The 21,722-nt window shown below is 40.5% G+C and overlaps 1 protein-coding gene across 1 annotated transcript in view; it reads left to right on the forward strand.

Moving 5' to 3' along the window:
- Nucleotides 1-1,738: 1,738 nt before the first annotated feature.
- The window catches only part of UBE2F (ubiquitin-conjugating enzyme E2F (putative)), a 78,902-nt gene continuing 58,918 nt past the window's right edge, over nt 1,739-21,722 (forward strand). The window contains exons 1-4 of the mRNA XM_009878087.1: nt 1,739-1,873; nt 11,154-11,183; nt 13,752-13,817; nt 21,456-21,523. Of these exons, the coding sequence (XP_009876389.1) occupies nt 1,756-1,873; nt 11,154-11,183; nt 13,752-13,817; nt 21,456-21,523 (282 nt within the window). The 5' untranslated portion in view covers nt 1,739-1,755. The remainder of the gene's footprint in view (nt 1,874-11,153; nt 11,184-13,751; nt 13,818-21,455; nt 21,524-21,722) is intronic.

The following is a 21,722-nucleotide window of genomic DNA, read 5'->3' on the forward strand; positions in this document are numbered from 1 at the left end:
TACATTTGCACTGAAGTTTACTTTTTTTCTTTTTAAATACATCTTGAACACCCATACTTGTAAACTTCAGAGAACTTGATCTTCTTGTACATCTTACCAGAGTTTTATACTGTTAAGTACTATTGTGAAATACATGTTTTCCTTTTTTTTTAACATTGAAACTCATTTATTGGGTCCTTCTCAACCTCCAAGTGTCATGTCAGTTGTTTCATTTATTCTTCCCTGGTATTTTGGTGTTGGCTTGATGTTTGGTATAAATCTGTCAGCTCCCTCACAACCTTGGGAAAGCAATAGGGCTGCCTTTTACAAATGCCCTGAGTAGATTGGCAGGCCAGAGGCATTATCTCCTGTTTTCTCTGGAGCAAGAACAAACCAAATGAACAAGCAAAGTAATGGCTGGTGCAGTGGACCTGTTAAACTCATTTCAGGGCTTGCTTACAAGAAGGAAAGAAACATGACACACAGAGCTGAACTGACAAAAATAAATTTCTCTATTACATCTTGTCATTTTGTAACATGATTGTCTTCGTGTCAGTGGTTTACTGGACTTTATCATTTGCCTTATGGATATATCAGCTGATTCTCCATTTTATACTCTGGGAGCTGATGTTACCTGAGCATCTATTTCATGTCTTCATAACTGCTACATTCTGTCTGTCTGGTCCTCTGTGCAAATTGCTTAATATTAAGACTATACACTGACTTTCTGCAAGTTTTCGTCACTTTATTTTCTTGAATTAACTCATATAACTAAAGGATAAACATTTCTCTTACCTTTTTTAGAGGTGTGGGAAGGCTGAAGGGCATGGATCTTGTCAGCATTATGTTGGCTTTGTCGAGACTGTTGAGAAGAATGAGTTGCCTTCAACTAGGAGTAGTGTCAAAGTGTGTTAAGCTGTGACAGGCTGAGTGTTTTGGTTTTCTGGCTTTGGCATGCTGTCTGCCTTTTATTGTAACTTATTTATCAGTGCAGTTATCTTTGATAGTGGAGGACTGACACAGCAAAAAGCCTTTTCACTTTTGTTATCAAACCTCCACCATTGCTTTGCACTGTGAAGAGTTAGTGGTGTGCAGCTGCATAGATAATTGCACTATTTGCTGTTTAAATCTGTTTCCTTTCCTGTGTCCTGGTAGCTGACTCAAAGCTCACTTCCTATTGTTAGAGAATTGTTCCAGTAACCCTTCCCCTCCTTTTTTTTTTTTTTTTTTTTTCCTCCTCTCCACCAGCCAAAAAGTAGCTCTGAATACTGTCACATGAAATACAGATGAGAGTGGGTCATAACAGATTGTCTGGCAGGGGTATTTTCACAGCAATTCATTTGAAAGAGCAATGTCAAGCAGTGAAAGCGCGTTATAAACAGTGATGAAAGTCTGACCTTTCTGCAGCAAAGTTCAACTTCTTGGCCAGATGTCCTGTAACTCTCTCAGTATTCACTTCTGAAACAAACTCTTGTTCTTAAAGTAGTCTAGGCCATCCTCATCTTCAGTCAGTCGTGTTAACTGTATATTCTTAGTTTGACTGCTAAGAATATGATGATAGTTGTTGAGTAAGGAGCTGCTTAAAGTATTCTAGGCCATCCTCATCTTCAGTCACAGTCGTGTTAACTGTATATTCTTAGTTTGACTGCTAAGAATATGATGATAGTTGTTGAGTAAGGAGCTGAGGTTTTTTGTACTTTGCCCTGCCCCCAGTGCTTTAGTTGAGATAACTGACTTTTTTTCTGATGTTTGTGTTCTAGGTTGAAGACAGCAGTAATGCTAACTCTGGCAAGCAAGTTGAAGCGGGATGATGGTGTCAGAGGACCTCGTGCATCCAATCCAGCTTCTGATTCAACTCGGAGGGTGTCTGTTCGAGATAAATTACTTGTTAAAGGTGAAATGAACTTATTTTTAAATATTTGGGGACTTACAGTTTGCAGATGTGTTACTAGTAAAAGAAAAAATCCTCAATGGCATATAAAGTTATTTCCATAAGTATTTTAAAAATTTCTTATGACTTCAGGTTTTATGCTGTAGTGTATGTATTGGTATACATCACATCTCCAACAGCTCTTTGCCTGTAGGACACTTACTTTCATTGTGTAATGCAAAATGTGGAAAGCTTTCTTCTTACTCTGCTGAAAAATTAATCCATCATTAGGAACTGTGTCATTAGTTGAAATCTTATGATAACAAGTTCTTCTGAGAATCACTAAATATATAGGGGGAGAATATCAGATTTGACTTGATAGTAAGGTATTTTTTGAGCAAAATAGTAACTACCTGTGAGAGGAAGGTAAGTCCTAACAGTAGCATCAGTGTTCCAGTGCTCTTTATAGATCAGAGGCAATAAACTTGTAACAAGCTTTAAAAAAGCAATGTAAAGAGATATCTTTCATAGTCCTGGAATCACTGGAAGTCAAGTAAGAAGTAGTGAATAAAAACCCCGTGTTTTTGTAGTACTATACGGTCTGTTCTAGTAAACCCGCTGTAGGTTGTTACAGGCAGTCTTGCCATTATTGGGAGAAAAAAAAAAACCAACAGACTTTTAGTTTATGACAATTCTGGCTAAATGAGGTAGTCTGTGAGACAAAGTATTTTATAGTATATTGTGTGACAAGTCCTTTCTTGCTCTTCATTCTCCTCTGTAGTGTAGATAATCTTATATTTAAAAATCCGTAGCTGCTGACACTTGGCAGTTGCTGTGGGCTTAAATGCAGCTTTACTCCTGGTAGTAGTTGAGTGTTTTAATATTAGAGCTGTGCAGCGTGATCCTGTGGCAAGGAATGTATTGTTTAGGTTGGTGTTTCTGTTGTGTAAGCTGTCACTGTTAGGATTCATGCTACCGGAAGGAAACTTCCTGGCTTTATTTTCTGAAAGGTTTGAGGCTGATGCTAGTATGTTTGCCAGAATGATATTGCCTAACTCTAGCCTTGCGTATGACTTCTTCAGATCAGGGTGGATTCTGCCATAGAGCTGTGCTGGAGCAAGGCTTCACTGCCAATACTGCTGCCTCAGTGCACTGGGAAGTGCCTCAGCTAAACTGTAGGAACATTAGCCATAATTTGCATTTTTCAAAGGACAGGGAGCTTTAAAACCTGATGTGATAACGCTCACAAAGGGTTTGCTTTAGACTTCCAGTTTGGAAATCCTCAGTTAGCTCCAGTTCTGAGGGGGAAAGATATCAGGCAGGAGGAATAAGCTCTTTAACCAGGCTAAGCTACAAAGCCAAATTACTAAATATATATAATCTGAGATTTTTGCCAACCTTGTAGGTGTAGACTTGAGAGAAAAATAGCGGTGTAATATAAATACACTTCAACTTCAATCCCTGGTATGGTGTGAGGTGCCTTAAGAAATTTTAGAGCAGTCATGTGTTTTCACTTTTATGACTAAACCTTTACCTAAGTGTGCCGGGGAAGGAAATAATGTAAGCTACAGGAGATTAGTATTGACACTGTAATCACTATGGCTACCATTAGCAAACCAGTGTATGGACTAAGTATCGAATGAGTTGAGTCTCAAGCTGGCAAATGTTAAAAGCTGGTCACTGGTGGCATCTGACAAGTGTTAGTGCTAGATTGTGATCTGATTGTGCATGAAAGTTGTATCACGTGGCTCTACCAACTGAATTGTAGCAGCAGCTGTCAGTCTGGTTAGAATGGTTTCTGGACCAAAACATGAACTGATAGCAGTAGATCACTTCAGTATAACTATGCTGAAAGTGAGAGGAAAATATAGTAACAGGCATGAAAAAGGCTTGTTGGGGATCTTTTCTTAAGCTACTCTTTAGATGTGGATGATTCAATTACAAAAGTTTCCGGACCTTGCTCCATCTCTTTGTAGGTGCCACTTGGAGCTGATCTATCTTATTGTTGAGAGCCTGAGTGAAGATGGACTTCTGAGGTTGATAGTGTTTTTAGGTTATGTCTAGGCCTGCAGGAGTGAGTTCAATAGGGAATGAAGAGCTGCCTTCTGAAGGTAGTCGTACAGCACACTTCTACTGCTTGATTGTATGAAACTGTGATAGGCTGTTTTACTAGAAGTGGAACAAAGTTAGTGGGAGCTTGTAAGAGAAGTTTTAAGTAGAAATAGTTACTGATGGTTGTTTCGGCTGGAGTTATCAAACAGATGGCAGCTGCAGAGTGGGCAAAAGTCTCAGTTGGGTCAATCTCCTGGCAATTGTGAATTAAAAAAAATAATCTGTTCTACAAAAAAGAAATGTTGGCCATCAGTAAGGAGGAGGAGATAAGAAATGGCCAGTCACGTTCTGTCCTTGTTTGTCCCAGCAGTTGTGCTGAGGTTACGGCTGGTTCAGTTGTACGTCTTAATGGTGTTGGTGGTGGTTTTATTCTGCTGTGTAAAGCCTCTGAGATGAACAAGGGGCTGTGGTCACGTACATTAGAAAACTCGGTGCTAGCTGTGCTTGTTCCATAGCACATCTGGATCTTTTCTGGCCTCAGATAAGTCTAGAGCTCCTGAGGAGGACAGCAGGCAACTGATCTGTGCAGCATCCTCCACAGCAGCTTACACATATGGTGAGCCATCCTGGAAGCTTAGCTGAGGGTGATTTTTGGCACAGTACCCTAAATCCCACCTCGCCCTGGGAGCTAGTGGTAGTGTGTGAACCAAGGTCAGATAGCCATTTGCCTGATCAAGTGATGATGATGTGCTGGAGAGACATTCTGATAATCCTGATCCACAGTAAATTGGAGATAGTCTAATAAATTCTGCAGACGGATGTCTGCCAGTTTTACTAGAGGTATTGGCTGGACACAGACAGCGTCTGTTTTTTATCTGGAAGTAAATTAAAGACAGCCTTGTTTGTGTTGATGGAGAGTCCTGTCCAGGGAGGCATTGCAGGACCTCTTTGAAGGATGTGTTGTCACACTGATAACCCTGCAGCCCTTGAATGTATCGTGTACACTGACTGGTAAATAGATCAATGACATTTTGATTATGGAGTAGATGGAGGTGACCCCAGCCGCTGATAAGTGTAGGCAATGCTTACAAGCTTTTAAACATTTGACGTAGACCAACCACGTGTGTCAGCTAACTGATACTGCCTTAAAGCAGGGAAAGTGATAATTTAGGTATGATGCTACTTATTTGCACTGTACGGATGAGCAGAAAATTCAAAGTAGGTATTTGAAATAGTTTTACTAAAACTGGAGTTGTGTGAGCTATCAGCTGAGTGTCATCAGGTGCTGTCCTTTAGTGATGGGTGCAAGTTAAACAGACTTCTTTTTCCCACTTCCGTGGAAAAAGTTACTCTTAAAATACTGGTATCTTTTGTTAGTTTTTCTAAGCTGCTCCTTTGATTGCTTACATGTTCAGTAATGTTATATAATCAAATATCAATCATAGCTCAGGGCACTATTTTGTTGGGTTATTCCCTGGACATACTATGAAAAGAAAAATATCCATAGATTTTTACATAGGGAAGTAATTCTGAGGTAGCTGGGTATTATATTCCAGATGTTTTTCTTCTGGAGGGTTGAAGTCATGGCTGCTAACCAGGATTTGGATCTGATTATCTCAGCAACTGCTGAGGCATATCCAGGTGGTGAGCAGGGCACATATATCTGGGGTGAGGAGCACGGTGGTGGTACTGGTCTGAAACCCTGCAGGATGCTTGGAGCCGTGCAGTGCTGAACTTGAAAGATAAATGCTGTCTGAAAATCTGAAAGGGGCTGTGGACAAGCCAAAGTAGTATTTCAGATTAATGTGGTAAATGAATATGACCACTAAATTGAATTAAAAATAAGAGAGCATGCTGGGACATCAGTAGTTGCAGTGTATATGCTTATCGTTCACAAAGGTTGTCCCTTTTTTGGGGGACAACTGCTTTTTTTGTAGAGCACCTAAACATTGTAATTCAGTTTTTTATTACCGGTACTGCCTAGCTTGATTGCGACAGTTCGAAATCACTTAATATCTAAGAAAATTAGTTATGGTAGCTTATTCCTCAGTTTTTGTCACCGTATGTGGCTTCTACAATCAGATTCACATAACTGGAAAATATTTCAGTGTGCATTTGTATAAACCTGAGAGAATGGAAGTGGGAAACTGATTATAGAAGTGTATATGCAATGTAAATAATGAGAAGTGTCCGTTAAAAAAAACCCTTTCATTGTCACTCTTGAGATTGCATGAGGCAGTGTTTTGAAGATGATGCACTAACTTCTGTGCAGTGCACTTGAATCACAAAACCATTTCCTTTATAGTGATACTTCTTAGTCCTCCCCACAATGAAATAATTTATTTTGGAAGAAGATGGTAGAAAGTTGCTTGATAAATGAGTAATTTGTGTTGATAAAGGAGGAAACTAGTAGCTTGCGATAGGTTTTGTAAAGCTAAAAGGACACAGTGAGAATTGAGGCTAATTTGGAAAATTATTACTGAGATTTTTTCTAGAACTTCAACTGATGAAGGGAGGCCTGGTTCAATACATCACTTCTTTTACCTCTGATTTTTGGCCTACCTGAAGCATGAAGTGATATATTGCAGAGTTAGAGATTTCCGACCATAGTGGCTTTTTCTAGTTTTTGATTTCAGGATACTAAGCTTTGTAGTAGTAGTGTATAGAACCTGGAGCATGTGATTTGACAGTATCTTGTTTAAAATAAACAAGTGGAAGGAAAATACACATGTCCTACTCTACTGGAATACTGGCAGTATTTGGTGACTTGTTTGACTGCTGTACTGATCTGTATGGTTGTACAATTCAGAGCAGCTAAGAAGGGGAAGCTATAAAGATAAGAATTAGGAGGCAAACAGCTATTACTAGAATTAGTACTTAGAAAATGGAGTTTTTGTCTGAGTGTCAAAGTATTTATCTTCATCTCCAGCAGTCTTAGAGATGTACATTAAAGAAGGACCTAAGCAGGAAAGGGGTCTTCTGGGACAAAACCAGAGCGAAGTATTTATTGCTGTGGATGAGAATGTTGATTTCGGTTGAGGAAATAATGCTTTCATTTTGTGTACTTAAGCTCAGTTGGGAAGCATAGGGCCTGACTCTTTGTGGCAAGACTAGTAAGCAAAGCACCTCTGTATGCCACCTTCTTGAGGTTGGGTGGGGGAAGGGGGCAGAGCAGAACGTGATTATAGTCTGTGCCTTCCTGAATATAACATTCACGTGGGTGTCTCATAAACCGTATGTCTGTGCACACACCAGGAATGTGTGTTCCTATTTCTGTCCTGAGAATTGTCATGGATAGGAAGAGTTATTGTTTGTGAAATCATTTATAAATGGGTCTGGTTGCTTGTGTTAGGCTTGGCTTTCCTCTGTTTTATAAAGTTCCTAAGCTGCTTCTGAGATGTCATCAGTTTCCGCTCAGCTCAGCCCAAGTCCATGGTAGGTTCAAGTTTAATCCTTGACTTTTTGCTCTTTCTGTGGTTTAAAATAGCGTTTGGAATTGTTCAGGCAGGAGTAAGGACTCTCCAAACGTAACTGCCACTTGGGTGTGCTCCTGCACCAGATAATGTAATATTTTGGGAACACCAGACTGGCTGGTCGGGAGTTAGTCTGGATCTGGACTGACTGCACCCCACCTTGCCCCCCCGCCCCTGCAGAAGGTCTGGTAGGTGTCTCCACTTTGTCCTTTGACACCCCCCCGGGATGGCTTATCAGAAAGGGTGCAGGGCCTCGCAGTGCTCCCAGGTTTGCTGCTTCTTGTCAGTCAGCCCTCTCGACTGCGGGAGGAATTCAGATGCTCTGCAGCGTGTCTGCACCTCTGCTAAGCCGGCACTGAGTGGACACTGATGAGCCCCCTTTTCCCATGGAAGCTCTGGAGTGCTTTTGTGTGGTATTTCCTGAGACTTGGGTTGTCGGTTCTTTGTCTCGGCATCTTAAGGAACGGTGAGGTGCCTGGCTGTGAAGTGACGATATGAATACTGATTATCTGCAAAACATTATGAAAAGCAGTCAGATTGGATTTTCTTTACTCTTCAGCTGTAGCTACAGTAGTTTTTTGAAAGAGGAGGTTGGAAAGATTGTGAGATTGTTTGTTCTTTAATTTAGGGAGGTTTTGGAGCTCTTGAAAGTTCAGTGCATTGAAGCTCAAATTGTTGCTTCTATGTTTTGCTTATTTCCAAAACTGTTAAACCATGCCAATAGGTTGGCAGAGTGCACAAGGCCGTTTCTTTTACAGAGAGTACTTTTGTCAGTGGTATTGCTTTATGTAGAAGATACATAACTTAAAATATCTTAGTGCATCTTAGTTAGGGGAGCTTGAATGATATGGTCAAAATGTTTGCTTGTTGAGAAGCAAAATACAAAAATAATTTCAGTTGAAGACTCACTACCAAAGAGTTACAGAATTTAGAAAACTTATAAACACTGCAGCTTTGACGCATTAAATGTGCTGGTTTTTGTGTTTATTTGGCACAGTTAATAGTAACGTTGTTTCCTTACTTGTTGTTACTTTAAATTTTATATTATTGAAGCAGGCCTTTACCTGCCTTTTTATGTTTATTATAAAGTCGTTTTGGTGTTTAGTTTCAGTGGTTTGTGACAGAGTTGATTAGGAAGCTTAATTCTGGGGAACTTGGATTTGTTCCCAAAGCTTTTGTGTGAATTAGCTGTCACAGCCCAGGAAGCTTAATTCTGGGGAACTTGCATTTGTTCACAAAGCTTTTGTGTGAATTAGCTGTCACAGCCTTCCTGTATGCTTGCACACCTTCAAAGAAGAGCGTGCTGTTCCTTGCTCTTGGGTGTGAGCACCTTTTCGTGTTTGCACAAATAAAGCCACTCACTCGCCTGTCAGACAAAGGGAAACAGAGAATCGTGAATGTATTGCAGGAGGTGTTTCACACTTCAGAGGAACTATGGTGATCAGTGATCTCTGTACTGAACCTTGCAGGAGGTGGAAGTGAGGCCCCAGCTGAGCAGAGCTGCTGCAGCCCAGCCATTGCAGAGTTTGAACACGTTCTGTCCTTTGGTGCCTCCTTTTTTCCTGCTGCCTTCTTGGAATTGAAGCAAAGGACAGGGAGGATTCATTAAGATGAACAACACAGAAGCACCAAAAGCAGTAAGGAAAGCAGTCAACACCTTAAAATAAGAGCCAGGTCCTAAAATCTACGCTCTAGTGCCTCTCACTATGAAAGGCTGTTGAGTTTGAAGAGAAAGAGCGGGGGGAATGCTCTTATGATGACTTTGTGTAACTGCAGCTTTCAGTTAGGGGCCCGGTTAGCTCAGTCAGTTGAGCATAGTGCTAACAACCCTAAGGTCGTGGGTTCGATTCCCGTTTGGTCCCCATGTGTTGCCTGATCTAGTCAAGAGGTGGCGTCCCTGGCGGCAGGGAGGCTGGATTAAAATGATCTCTAAGGTCCCTTCCAGCTTAGGCCATTCTATGATGATGATGATGTCTTGTCTTTTCATTTTTTATTTTTTTTAAACCAGAAAGGGAAAGGGAAAATGGATTATAGGTGAAATGATGTTTTTCGTATACTGTGAAGACAGTACTCTTGGAAAACTTTTAGGAAAAGTGTGACCCTGATGTTGTGTGTCTTTCAGTGCACAACTTGCGTTATATTGGCTGCAGCTGCTTGAGTGCTGCAGAGTGTGGGATTTTTAAAGAGTACAGTTATGAACTTTTTTTAAGGAAGTGTGAAACAGTGCTTCTGTGTTGGTGAAGTTTTCTCTCTTGGTGTGTAGTAGGTGGCAGATGCAGGGATTCCAAGCCTATGCCAAGCTTGTGGGAGGTGGGAGTCAAATAAGCATCGTGCTCATTGCAGAGACCAGCTAGCTTTGGTAAGAATGGATGGAAGGAAAGCGCTGGGGATTTAGTGAGCTCTTTGTTGTGATGAGATCAGTTTGGATTCTGTGCCAAGAAATCACTCCATGTATCTTAAAATAAATTACTAGGTTTTTTTAAATGTGTGAGAGTTGGGTTTGAAATCTCTTGCATGTTGTTATCAGCCCAAATAAATGGACTGTGTCTGTGCAGACCAGAAAGCAAAGTTAGAAGTCAGTTGGGATTGGATTAGATGACCTTTAAAGTTCCCTTTCAGCCCAGCACATTCTATGATTATGTGAGTACAAGAAATGCAAAAATGTATTTGATCAGGTTTCCTGCAACTTTAAAAGTAAAAGTGGGTGATATCTTGGTACATCTCATTCATACTTCTGTGAAATACAGGTAGCTAAAAGTAAGATTTCAATAAAATGTTTAGAAGAGGGAGAAAGCAGGGGATCTTCCAGAGATGGCAGCATGGCAGAGAAGGCGCTTGGGAATAAACTTCCCTTCTTTAGGAGCTATGCAACTGAGTCAAGCTACTACCTTTCTTTTATGAATAACTTCTAAGTTTTATGCATGAGAAATGTAATAAAAAAAATTAATTTAACATGATTGACTGTCTTTGGCAGACTGTATTCCCAGGGGAAGCATCAAACAGACATGGGAGCAAAGAAGTCCTAATAATCCTGAGTTTATTCAAATGTACAGAGGGTTGGGGGGAGTTGGGCAATGGATGCAACCAGCGAGTGCAGCTTGCTGTGCTAGGTCCTTGAAGGGAATATTTGTCTTTCTCTGTTCTTTTTGGTGCTCTTAATGCTGATTTCTGCAGGCAGGGCCACATCTAGTGTGACAGTGCACTTGAATTTAGGTTTCAGTGGATGGTTTCAAGGGAATGGGATGTGGTGTCATGCCTGGAGGCTTCCCAGCTGCAGCAGTGGACTGTAGCTGGTGACGAAACATTAGCAGTTGGGTGGTGGGCAGTAGTGATGCTTGTGCAGGCTGTGAACCTACTCTGCTTGTTTTCATCATTGGACTTGCATGTTTTTCTGCTCTTGTGTTTTGCAGGCTGTGAAGTTCTGGCCTTCTGTCTTGTAGTGCCCTATGTATAAAAGTTTGCAGGTTTGGATAATGCCACTGTTTGAAATGCCAGTGCTCTTTGTATGAGAAGCCCTGGTGCTTCAGTGTTGGCAGAGCTGATTCTCCTAATTGCAGTAGGATACACTTGTGTTGTCTCATAGGACACATGAGCATTTTTAGTGATGAACCGTGTTGCTTAAAGAGAAATTTCAAGGTAAACCTCCAGTGCAGCTTAATTATCTTTTTAAGTAAAATATGATTTACAGGGTGGTTTAAATTATATCTGTCAATTTGGACTTCAAGAATGGCTTTATGCTTGTATAAATAACAGTTTTGTGTTGTTTTTTCTTTCAACAGAGGTTGCAGAACTTGAAGCTAATTTACCTTGTAAGTATGGTATTTAATGACATGTGTTTTAAGGGGAAAAGGACTGTTGAACTGGATGTTTTGACTGAAGTATGAATGCTAATGAATTTTGTTAGCTCTAGGGAAAGCTGTGTGAGGCTCTGCCACGTGCACTTGAACAAGTTTTCTTTGTTGCTCCCTCTTAAGGATTTGTAGAGAGGTGGACCCTTACTGGTGTCCTTTGGAAGCAGTATTGATCATTTGGCTCCAGAGTTTGATTGCTGGTGGAATGGGAGCTCCCCTCTCATAAAACACCTGAGAGGTACCTGGAACTCAGGAGTGCGTTTATTGCCTCACTGCTGTTTTCTCTCCATTCTTTCATTTTCCAAACAGAAGATTCTGATTTAGGGACAGAGCAAATCGCTCCGTTCTCAGGAGATGTAGTAAGTCAACCTAGTGCTTTTTCACTTCACGTGCAAGCTGTAACCTGATGTGTTTAATAGCAAAAATACTCACGAAAAATATTTTTATTTTTTTTTAAAAATTATACGTGTTCCTTAAGGAAAAAACGAAACGGAATATAATGCAGTTTTAGCTGTGGGATCTTACTTGTAATGTAATGCTAAAAGCTGAAAATATTAATGGCCACTTTAAAATAGGCTTTTAAAAACATAGGATAAATGGCTCATTGCTTCGAAAGCTAAGGGTAGGTAGTCAAAAATCAAATATATTTTCTGTTCCTTAGCTTTAGAAAACCTAGTTCTGTAATGGACAGCAAAACACGAAGCCTGTTTATAAAGTGGAACAAAGTTCCTACTGCTCTGTATTTATTAATAAGAGAGGATGCTGACAGTGAAGCTGAGTTGTTGCTGAGCTCTCTCCCCCTTCAAGCACTGACCAGAACAGCACCATTCTGCCCTGAGCTCTTGGGATACAGGCAAGCACAAGTCATTGCCTGGTAAGCTCAGAGGTACAGTCAGAGCCCATCACTTGCTCTACATAACTTCCTGTGGCACATGTTCCTGTTTCAGAGTCATCTAAGCTGTTTTTCCTGCAGGGAGAGAGGCATGAGCTGTTTGCAACAGACTGGCAGTGTACGTGCAGGCTCTTACACGCTGTGTGTTCACACTGTCTTGTCCATATGCTTATCTTGCAGAGAATATTCTCTTTGATAATGCTGGCAGGTAACTCCTGGTGTTTCTAGTCTTCACCATCTGAAGGAAGCTTTAGGCATATTTTTTCCTCTCCAGGTTAAACTTTACTATGGCTTCTGATTAGTGTCTTCTATTTGCTAATGGTTCTAAATACAGATCAATGCTTAGATCTTAAAAATGTGGCTTTTCAGTGCAGAGACTGCCTGACGGGAGGAATTACAAAGCGGGGAAAATACAGAACACAGGCAGCAAAGAGGGAGGGCAGGAAAAGGCATTATAGAACTCTTCCTTTCTTTATGCTCTTCTTTCTTAAAGGCAATTTACATATATTTTACCAGAGCAATTTCAACTGTAGTTAAACTTTCTTGTGTAGACTGTTATGTAGGATAACAAACATCTAAGAAAAGTATATCAGAATTTGTTATTACTACAATGGAATTCATTAGTCGGATTCGTGTACAGTTCTAGGATTTGAGTTGTTTGGTTTTTTCGCAGGCAAATAGGGTCTGTATCTCGGAAACTGGCTCCTTGACTACAGAAAAAGAACAGCCAGCCTGATGGGTTAAGAAGCTAAAGGCTTCACAGTACGGATAATAATGTATCCATGGATATATTCATCCTCTAGGGCCAGCGTGACAGCTTGTCTCTGCCATCATCAAGAAAGGCCAGTTTTGTGCATGGGAAGGCAGCTTGGTTTGTGTCATCAGGCACGAACAAAGCGCTGTTATGCTGTGAACTTGCATCTGTTGAACTGAAACCAATGACTAGTTTCATCAGATTGATGTTTTATCTTTTTTTTTCCACATTTGTTCTTCATTCTCGCTGTTCTCAAATTCGTCTAGTCTGAGATTAAAAACACAGTGTTTGGTTTGTAATGATGCTCCATAGCCCTTGCTGTTAATGTATGTAATTGGTTACGTGGAAGCTGTTCAATATGACAGCTGAACAGAGACTTCACTGTCTTTTGAATGAGGCTTTTGGTGTCTAATTGTATCTAATTATACCTAATGGTGACACAAACTTCTTGCAAAATGCGGTGTTTGTTCAAATGTTAAGATGCACCTTACTGCTGAAGAACTTGTAAGGAAGAGACGTTCGTTCTATGTGCTGGCATCTTAACATGTAGCTATTACCTATGCAGAAGACCAAATACTTTGGCATTTTAAGGTCTTTGAGGGAATAAGCTTTTTTACTGAAAGGAAATAAGGTTTTTTTTACTTGAAAGGGAGTAAGCTTTCTCCCTCACAGCTCAAAGAAGTAAAGTTTCATTACTGCAGGTGACCTGTAACTGTGTGGAGAGGAGATGCTTAGAGACAAAGTGTAGGAGGAAATTGCTTGGCTGGGAATGTACAGATTAATCAGGGAGTGAATTTGGACAATACAAAAGGTGATATACTTGCTTTCCCAACAGTGGAAAACCAATTATCTGATGTAAATTTTTTCTTTTGCTTCACAGGTACGTGTAAAGTGAATTTTCCTGACCCAAACAAGCTTCATTACTTTCAGCTAACTGTAATCCCAGGTAATTTTTTGAAACATTACTTTTGTGTCTCTGTATGTTGATGTTTAGGAAATGTATTCCAAGAGTTTGTTCAAGAATCCAATAAACTTTCTAGTCAAAGACTGACTGCAATACAGTGATTATTTTATAGAGTCAATGGAGAAACTAGGCTGGATTTTGAGAACTAGATTCCAATGAAAATTGAGCAGTCTTAGGAAATATTGAGGTCTTGTTTTCTCACTTTGATTGAAAGCAATTTCAAACCACCTTGTTTTATTTGCTGAGGAAAAAGCCTTGGACTTCAGTTAGAGAAATTATTGTGTTACAGCCCTGTTAACGTTGCAGTTTTCTTCTTTTCTACTGATTGATGCTGCAGAGGTGTAGAAATAGATGACATAACACTGTTGGAAAACTTCAGATCTGTACATGTCTGAAGATGCTGACAAGCAGCAGTCTCTTAGTTTTTGAATATTCAAGTATGTGGAAATTAGATCTTTTATTAATACAACTTCCAGTGTACTGTGAAGCTTCTGCTGGCATGCTATTCAGTAAACAAGTTTTCAGAATTTATCATTTTCATGTGAGTTTCTTATTAGCTATCTGAAATTACAGAGTTTGCTCACATAGCTGTCTGGTTTAGAATAGGAAGTTGTGTTTGTTTTGTGGATGAATTCGGGAGGAAGATTATTTAAACTTCACACGCACTTCCTGTTTTTGCGGTGTGTTGCCTCTGGGACTCACTGCAGCTACTTAAAGGAGAACCTTGGCACGTACGGTGTGCTGAGTTGTCGGAGTTTGGTGTGCTGGGATCAGTATCTCCCTGGCAACTGATTCCTGTAGATGCACATTTCCTGTAGATGCTTCTTGACAGCGGAACTGGGATGCAGGATGGCAGTCATCCGGATATCTTACCTACAGAATTGCTAGTTTGTGCTGGACAGGGTGCTAGGAAGGGGTGTGCAGGATCTTGAAGTCGAATGGGCACTAGATGTCGCTGGTGCCGCTTATTTATTCCAAATCAATTAGTGCTTCCTCGGCAGTAGAAGTCTTGGGTGGTCTTTGTTAACGTGCCCATTCAAGTGACTCCTTTTTGTGATGGAAAAATGAGTAAGACTGCTCTAGTCAGCGTAATAAAAAAATAAATGCAAGTGCCATTGTAGAATTTTTAGCCTCTCATTCTGTGTGGTGAGTGTATTCGTGGTTCCTTAGTGTTATTCTGCTTGCACCAAATGTCCTTCGGTTTAAATGCTGCTGTTTTATATTTTGGAAATGGGTTGACTTTACAAGATTATCACTGTGTGAGTGAGGGATGTCTTGAATGTGAAGCAATAATAGCTTCCTTGTAGTAATTCTAAGGTGTCTAAATAGTACTTATTTTGTCTGTTAACTGCTCTGCAGCCAGAGATTGGCTGCAGCCAGAATACAGTCATTGAGTGCAGAGCATGGCTTTTGTGCTAGCTTGCTGAAATGATCTTGAGAATGACATGATCTTAATTAACATTTTGATACTCTAAATATAGTGCACAGCTCAAGTCTCTACAGTTGCAGTTGGACCAAAGTAAACATCTATTTTCAGCTGTGCATAATTCAGGTACAGAATCTTGTGATCGGCTGCGGCTTAGCACAGCTCTGTAAAAGCAGAAGGTAACACATACCAAGAAAATCTTTGTAGTTTTCCAGTTCGCTTCGTTATTGAAGTGTTTTTGCTTTACAGTATGCTGAATCTTAGTTTTCACTGGGATAGCAGAGACAGTTAAGTCATAGATTTTCTTCTGGCTGAAACGGGCAAAAATCTCTGCTCAAGGCAACTGTTTTTGTAGTGCCTAAACAATGTTGCATGAATCTTGACAGCCTGGAGGAAGAGCAAGCTTTCCTTGTCCTGTCTGGAACTGTCTTGCATTGAGGAACTGAGTTGCTTCTAGAAATCCTGCTCATGCGTCTGGCTCTTAAGGGAGCGCTTTGCAAATATCGCTGCAGCTTTCCAGCTCAGCGTGGCTGTGTCTGCCAGGGAATGTCTAAAGCTGCTTTGCAGTTCTCACTGGTAGGACCTATGTAGTAGGTGTGTAAGAGTCAGGCTGGTGATCTGCACGGCAAAGAGGTTCTTGCTGGCTCACTCCTTGAAGTGCTCAGTTTCCTTAATCTGCAGTTACAGAGATCACATCCTTCTGTGACAGAACTGGCAAGGGCTGCTAATTATATTATATTCATGTTTCATGTTTAAGTTCTGTATTTTTCTACAGCTTGAATTCTGAGCCTTTTCTGTAGGCTGCAAAATGTTGATTCTTGTGCCAACAAAGGAGAAAAGAAAGCATCTGTCTTAAGTCTTAATCCTGGAAGGATTTTATAAGTAATTTTACACCAGGACAGTTTCTGAAAGTAGGCAGCTGCCAGGGTACCAGTGAAGGTACTGGCTGAACATGTTTTTTAACACCAGGAGTATCTTTTGTGGTCAGTGTCCTAGTCTTATGTTATTGACAAAGCCTGTTCTCAGATGCTTTGTTTTATGCAGTCCTTTCAGATGTGGCTGGTCTTGAAAGGACAGTGAAAGAAGCTACTTTAAGCTCTCACACAAAAATTAATTTGAATAAGAAAAACTTTACCTTCAAAGTGAAATACTTTCAGCTCCCTTGCTGTTTACGTTTCAGAATAAGCTGTCTTTTTAAGTATTTAATGTCACAAAATTATCCTGTAAGTTTTAAATGAAAATGAGTTTGTAGAAAATCTTGGTGAGGATGACTTTATTTCACATAAAGTTACTTGTCCTCAAGAAATTCAAGTTCCTTTATGTTACAGCTTTCTGCAGTGCACCGTGAGTGGATATATGGTAGCACACAGTAGAAAATGGGTAAGACTTAGATGTTACTGCCACAATAGACAAAATGTGTGATCCTGAGGCAGATACAACTGGCTTTCGCTGCAGCCTGAAGCTTCCTTTTCCTTTTGTTATCTGAAACAATTTTTCTGTCATTGAAAAATGCCCTTATGCCACCACTTGCCTCTGTTCTTATTTTTGTGCCGATATCTTCCTGGATCAAAAGCTAGGAAAAATAAGGATATAGATGCTTATAACGTGGGCAGAGTTCTGCCTGCTGCACCAGTATTCGGAGCACAGAATTACAAACTGAGGCTAAAACATGATAATGACCTGGGGGGAAAAAAGAGTTTAGGTAGTTTGCACGTGAAGAAATCTAGAGGAATATTTGGAGTTAATGCGATTTTCCTGTGGTTTTCAGACAGTCTGGGTAGTTTGGAGTTAGTGTGATTATTTTAGAGTCCTATTCCTCAGGGAATTAATAAAGAGCCTGTTTTCTGTTTTGCGTGCCACAAAATGACAAATGTTGATGAGCATGGCTGAGCATTTCAGTGCTGCTGATTCAAGGAGCTACTATCAAAAGCACATCCTTTGTGCTCTGTCCTTGCATATTCTTTTAAAGTGATAGAATTTAGTTTGGTATTTTCACCAAATGGCTTTCAGCCATCAAAACACCTTACAAATGCAAACTAAGATTAGAGTCAGGCTGTTGATAATGAAACTCGAGAATTAAGTGGGAGGGATACTTGCTCTGTTAATACAGCCTGAAGACGTAAATGTAAGCAGTAGGAGGAAAACTGGAGCTCAGATGTATTCACTTTTTGCAAGTCTTGTTAGTGGCCAGCTTCCTAACTTATGTGCTAAAGCTATTTTGACTGTTTTATTTATAGCACTTAACTCACTATTAACTTTGTCAGAACTTCAGTTTTTCCCACCACTATTACGTGCCTAAAAAATTGAGAGTCTTTGTCCTGCCCGGTCTGTATGGGTGTTGTGGGCTACAGGAAAGGGAAGTACCACATGGGAGAAGCTATTTACTTGCTTGAGATGCGCTAAGATGACTTTGTTAATACATCACAAGATTTCTGGCTGGGTCCTGAGGCTCTCCAGAGATACAAATTTTTAATAGATGTTTGAGTAATTGATAATGAGCAGCATGCTTTGTTTAGTGGAAAGATTTACAAACATATAGGCAGAATTGAAAAAAAAAAAGGGGGGGGGAGATGTTCACTCTTATGGTTTGATGAATATCTCCTTGATTATTTTATAACAGAACCGTTAGGGTACCCACAGCACTTTTTGGTTAGTGCTAGCATGGACTGATGCCAAAATAAACCACAAACTTAAAATTAGTTGTTCTAATGCAAGACAATGATGCAAGACAGTGATGGCACTGATTTGTCTCTGAGGGATACTCAGTTCTATAAGTAGTGGAAGTGACCTGTGGTGCAAAATACAACGTCCAGTATGCTCGAAGTCTTCCAGAGGTTTCTCAGCCTTATGTAGAACACTGAAAAACAAATACAAGGAAATAGAAGTAACACATGAGGAATCTCCTGTGGCCTGTGGAGGTGTTAATATGTGGTTAGAAAGTGCTTGAGCTAATCTAAAACATTTTCACAGAGAAAAAGGGGTGTTTTGTCCTCCACCTCGTGCATCTTTTGAACAACATCAGAGTGATCTTGTTGTCTGTGCCTCAAGTTGAGGGGCTGCCTTAATGTTCCTGCATGCTGCAGAGGCTGTGAGCCTGGTGTTTTCAGTCTGCAAAGAGGCACGCAACATGTTTTTTCTCTTGCTGCTTGACTGGCAGGAACATGACAGTCTTTTGGCAAGCTCTCCTCCCTTGGAGCCATTCTTGAATATTTCTTTTGGACAATTATATTACAGCGAGGATTCATTAAATCTGAGGATTTTCTTTGACATAAGGCACATGTAGACACATCCATCAGCAGGCATTTATTTCACATTAGCAGAGGTGGAATATGAAGGGCTGCTGTGCGCTTTGATTCAAGTCCACAAAATCAAAGAACTGTTGAAATTAAGCCAGGGAAGTAACTCTGGGCTGCTGGACTTGCCGGGAAACCTTAACAGTGCTGGTGTTTCCCCTTTCCCTTGCTGTACTGACAGCAGGCTTTTCCCTGTGCTAACACACGTGGGCATTTCATGGGATTCCTTATGTTGGGAAATGATAGCTTGATAAATGTTTGTGAGCAAGAGGGCAGTGGGGAGGCCCGTGGAAGGCTTCCAGGTATGTGCCTTGTGCTACAACAAGCACTGAATTCCTGTGTGGGTTGCTTATTTGGTTTAATGTGATCATTGGAAGACCTGAAATAGTTTTGACTGTGGTTTTTACCACATCGTACTTAGAAGTAGTGAGGACTGCTGAAGCCTGGTTAAAAAGCCATTAGAATATGTGCTAGGTGGTGGATAAAGTGCAATTAACTGTGATCGGTGGTGCTTGAGCTGTTTGAACTCCTGAGGAATGTTGGACTAGTAATTCCTTCCTGGAGCGGTCAGTGTCCTGCTTTGAGTGCTTTGTACAGTTAATAGGAAGCAGTTTCACCAAAAGGATTTTGGTATAACTCACCTTTTAATGTCATTCTTTAGAAAAGGCTTGCTTTAGTGTTTTTTTTTATCTCAGTATATTTGAAAACAAAAGATAAATGCTTTATATTTTTTTCTGTGAAAATTGGTGCATGTGCATTTACTTTCAGGTAAAGCATAGCGTGTCTGGAAAGACTGCTTAATGAATCAAATGTGCTTCAAAATTGAATTGGAGTGGAAATGGAGAGTGTATTTGAAAAGTATGTACTCTGGACAGTTTAATAAAGTGAGATGTGCAGTGGCTGCGACTTGCAGCTTTGCACTGCACAGCTCAGTGTGGAGGCAGCTGTAGATGTTGCTGGGTGGTGTAAGAAAACCATCGGTGTTTTGTTTTCCTGTTCTGCAACCTGTGCTGCTGTTGTAGCCCAAAACTGGTGATATTGCTCACATGCTGAACCTCTTGATGATCTGCACAGAGGCTCCTGGGAGAGGCTCAACCATTACGTACTTTGCAGCAACTCTTTTGCTGTTCTGCAGGCACAGGGCTTTTTCTGGTTCCTGTGCCTCTACAACTGAGAGTTTGTGGTATTTAACGGGCTGATGCGCTCTCCTTTTCACTAAGTCAGCTGATAAGAGATTGCAAAGAGAAGGAGGGTAGGAGCTGACTGCTGGCTTGTGCTTATGGCAATTACAGTGTGGAATCCTAGACTGGCCTAGGCTGGAACGGACCTTAGAGATCATCTAGTTCAACCTTCCTGGCGTGGTCCGGGATGCCTATCTAGATCAGGCTCCTCAAGGCTCCGTCCAACCTGGCCTTGAACACCTCCAGGGAGGGGGCTACCACAGCTTCTCTGGGCAATTTATTCCAAAGTCTTGCCACCCTTGTACTGAAGAATTTCTTTCCAAGATCCAATCTAAATCTATTCTCCTTCAACTTAAACCCATTTTCCCTTGTCCTATCAGTGGACACTCTTGTAAAAAGTCCCTCCCCAGCCTTCCGGTAGGTTCCCTTCAGGTATTGGAAGGTAATAGAAGCTACAGGCTTGTACAGAGTGGTGAGATTGTAGCATGGAGTGAAACCTGAGCAAGTGGATGTGGTGCACTGGTTAGTAGGAGAAAATAGAAGATTGTGCTAGGTCTGTGTAGGGACTGAGAGGGCAACAAGTCCAGAAGACAGCATCCTGGAAGGGGGTTTTGATGACCTATAGGTCATCATAGTGTTTTATGTCTTGTAACAAGCCAGATAATAAGAAAACACTTAATCTTTCTGTAAACTATGAATTAATTTTGCAATGTTGGTTTAAAAGTAGTAAAAAACCACTGTCATACAATGATAACCAGCCTTTGTGACCTTTAAGCCTTAACTATGGCTGTACCGTGTGATACAGAGAGCTAGAGTGCTCAAGGGAGGTTGAACCTGAGTATTTCTCAGGTGTCCCAAACACCCAGTGTGGGCTGGGGACCTGTCTGTTTCCATTTCTTAATGAAAAAACTCAGTAATGGCAATGCCATGTGGATGCATTTCAAATCACTTGCAAGCATTTCATCTTCCAAGCACAACCATATGTAGAGTTGCAGGCTGGCTATTATCCTATTATGTTACCTCTGGTTAAATGCAACTAGGTATTTTCAGATTTAATATTTTAAAATTCAGCTGTTTTAATAATTCAGTATTGAGTCTAAGGTTGACAGAAAGGCAGGCAAAATTTCCTAACTGATATGTCATCCTAAAATAATTACAATAAAAGAACACGTTAGCTCTTTTATTGTAGTACATTCTGAAGCTTGTTCTTGCATATTGTTATTCATACTACTCACGTTACGTGATTGCAAGCACAAGTCTGGAAAGATCTGCTAAATCCTGGAGCAGGATTTCTCCTGCATTAGCAAGTGAAGTATGTATCCAGCTCGTTCTGAGGGTCGGTGGTGTGGTACTGCATGCCACATGGCTGATACCTGGCAGAATTTTCTTCATTACAGACAGGAGAAGTTCAACTGAAGGTTTTTCGAGCTTGGTATCGCCTGGTACTCTGATCAGGAAGGTGAATTTTCCAGGGTCGCTCTGGGACTGTTCACTCTTCTGATGTAAAATTTCTGTTGTAAAGGTTTTGAGAGTGGAGGAGACGCTGTTCACACTCTCTTTGGACGAGGTGGCAGCTACTGTTATGGTATAACTAGGTTAAGTATTTGATGATAACGCTGTGCTGTTATTTAAATCTTTGTACTGACAGATATTTTTCATTATGTGGTGCCTGTTATTTTCTTTTATTTAACTTTTTTCCCCGTTGTTTTTTTTTTTTTAGATGAGTGTTATTACCAAGGTGGAAAGTTTCAGTTTGAAATTGAAGTTCCTGATGCCTACAATATGGTGGTGAGTATTTGTCATTAATAATTGTAATTTTAGATTTCCTTTCCAGGTCCTAAGACTTCAGAGGGAACTTGGTACTGAGACTAAGAAAGGATCTTCTCTCTGTTACTAAAATATAGACTTGTGGAAGGTTCTTGCTTGGTGGAGTTTTTTGGAGGTTTTCTGAACTCCTGCTCGGGGTTGGGGTAGTGTTAAAAGTTGG

This window comes from Apaloderma vittatum, unplaced genomic scaffold (genome assembly GCF_000703405.1).
Source record: "Apaloderma vittatum isolate BGI_N311 unplaced genomic scaffold, ASM70340v1 scaffold12211, whole genome shotgun sequence".
Classification (NCBI taxonomy): Eukaryota; Metazoa; Chordata; class Aves; order Trogoniformes; family Trogonidae; genus Apaloderma; species Apaloderma vittatum.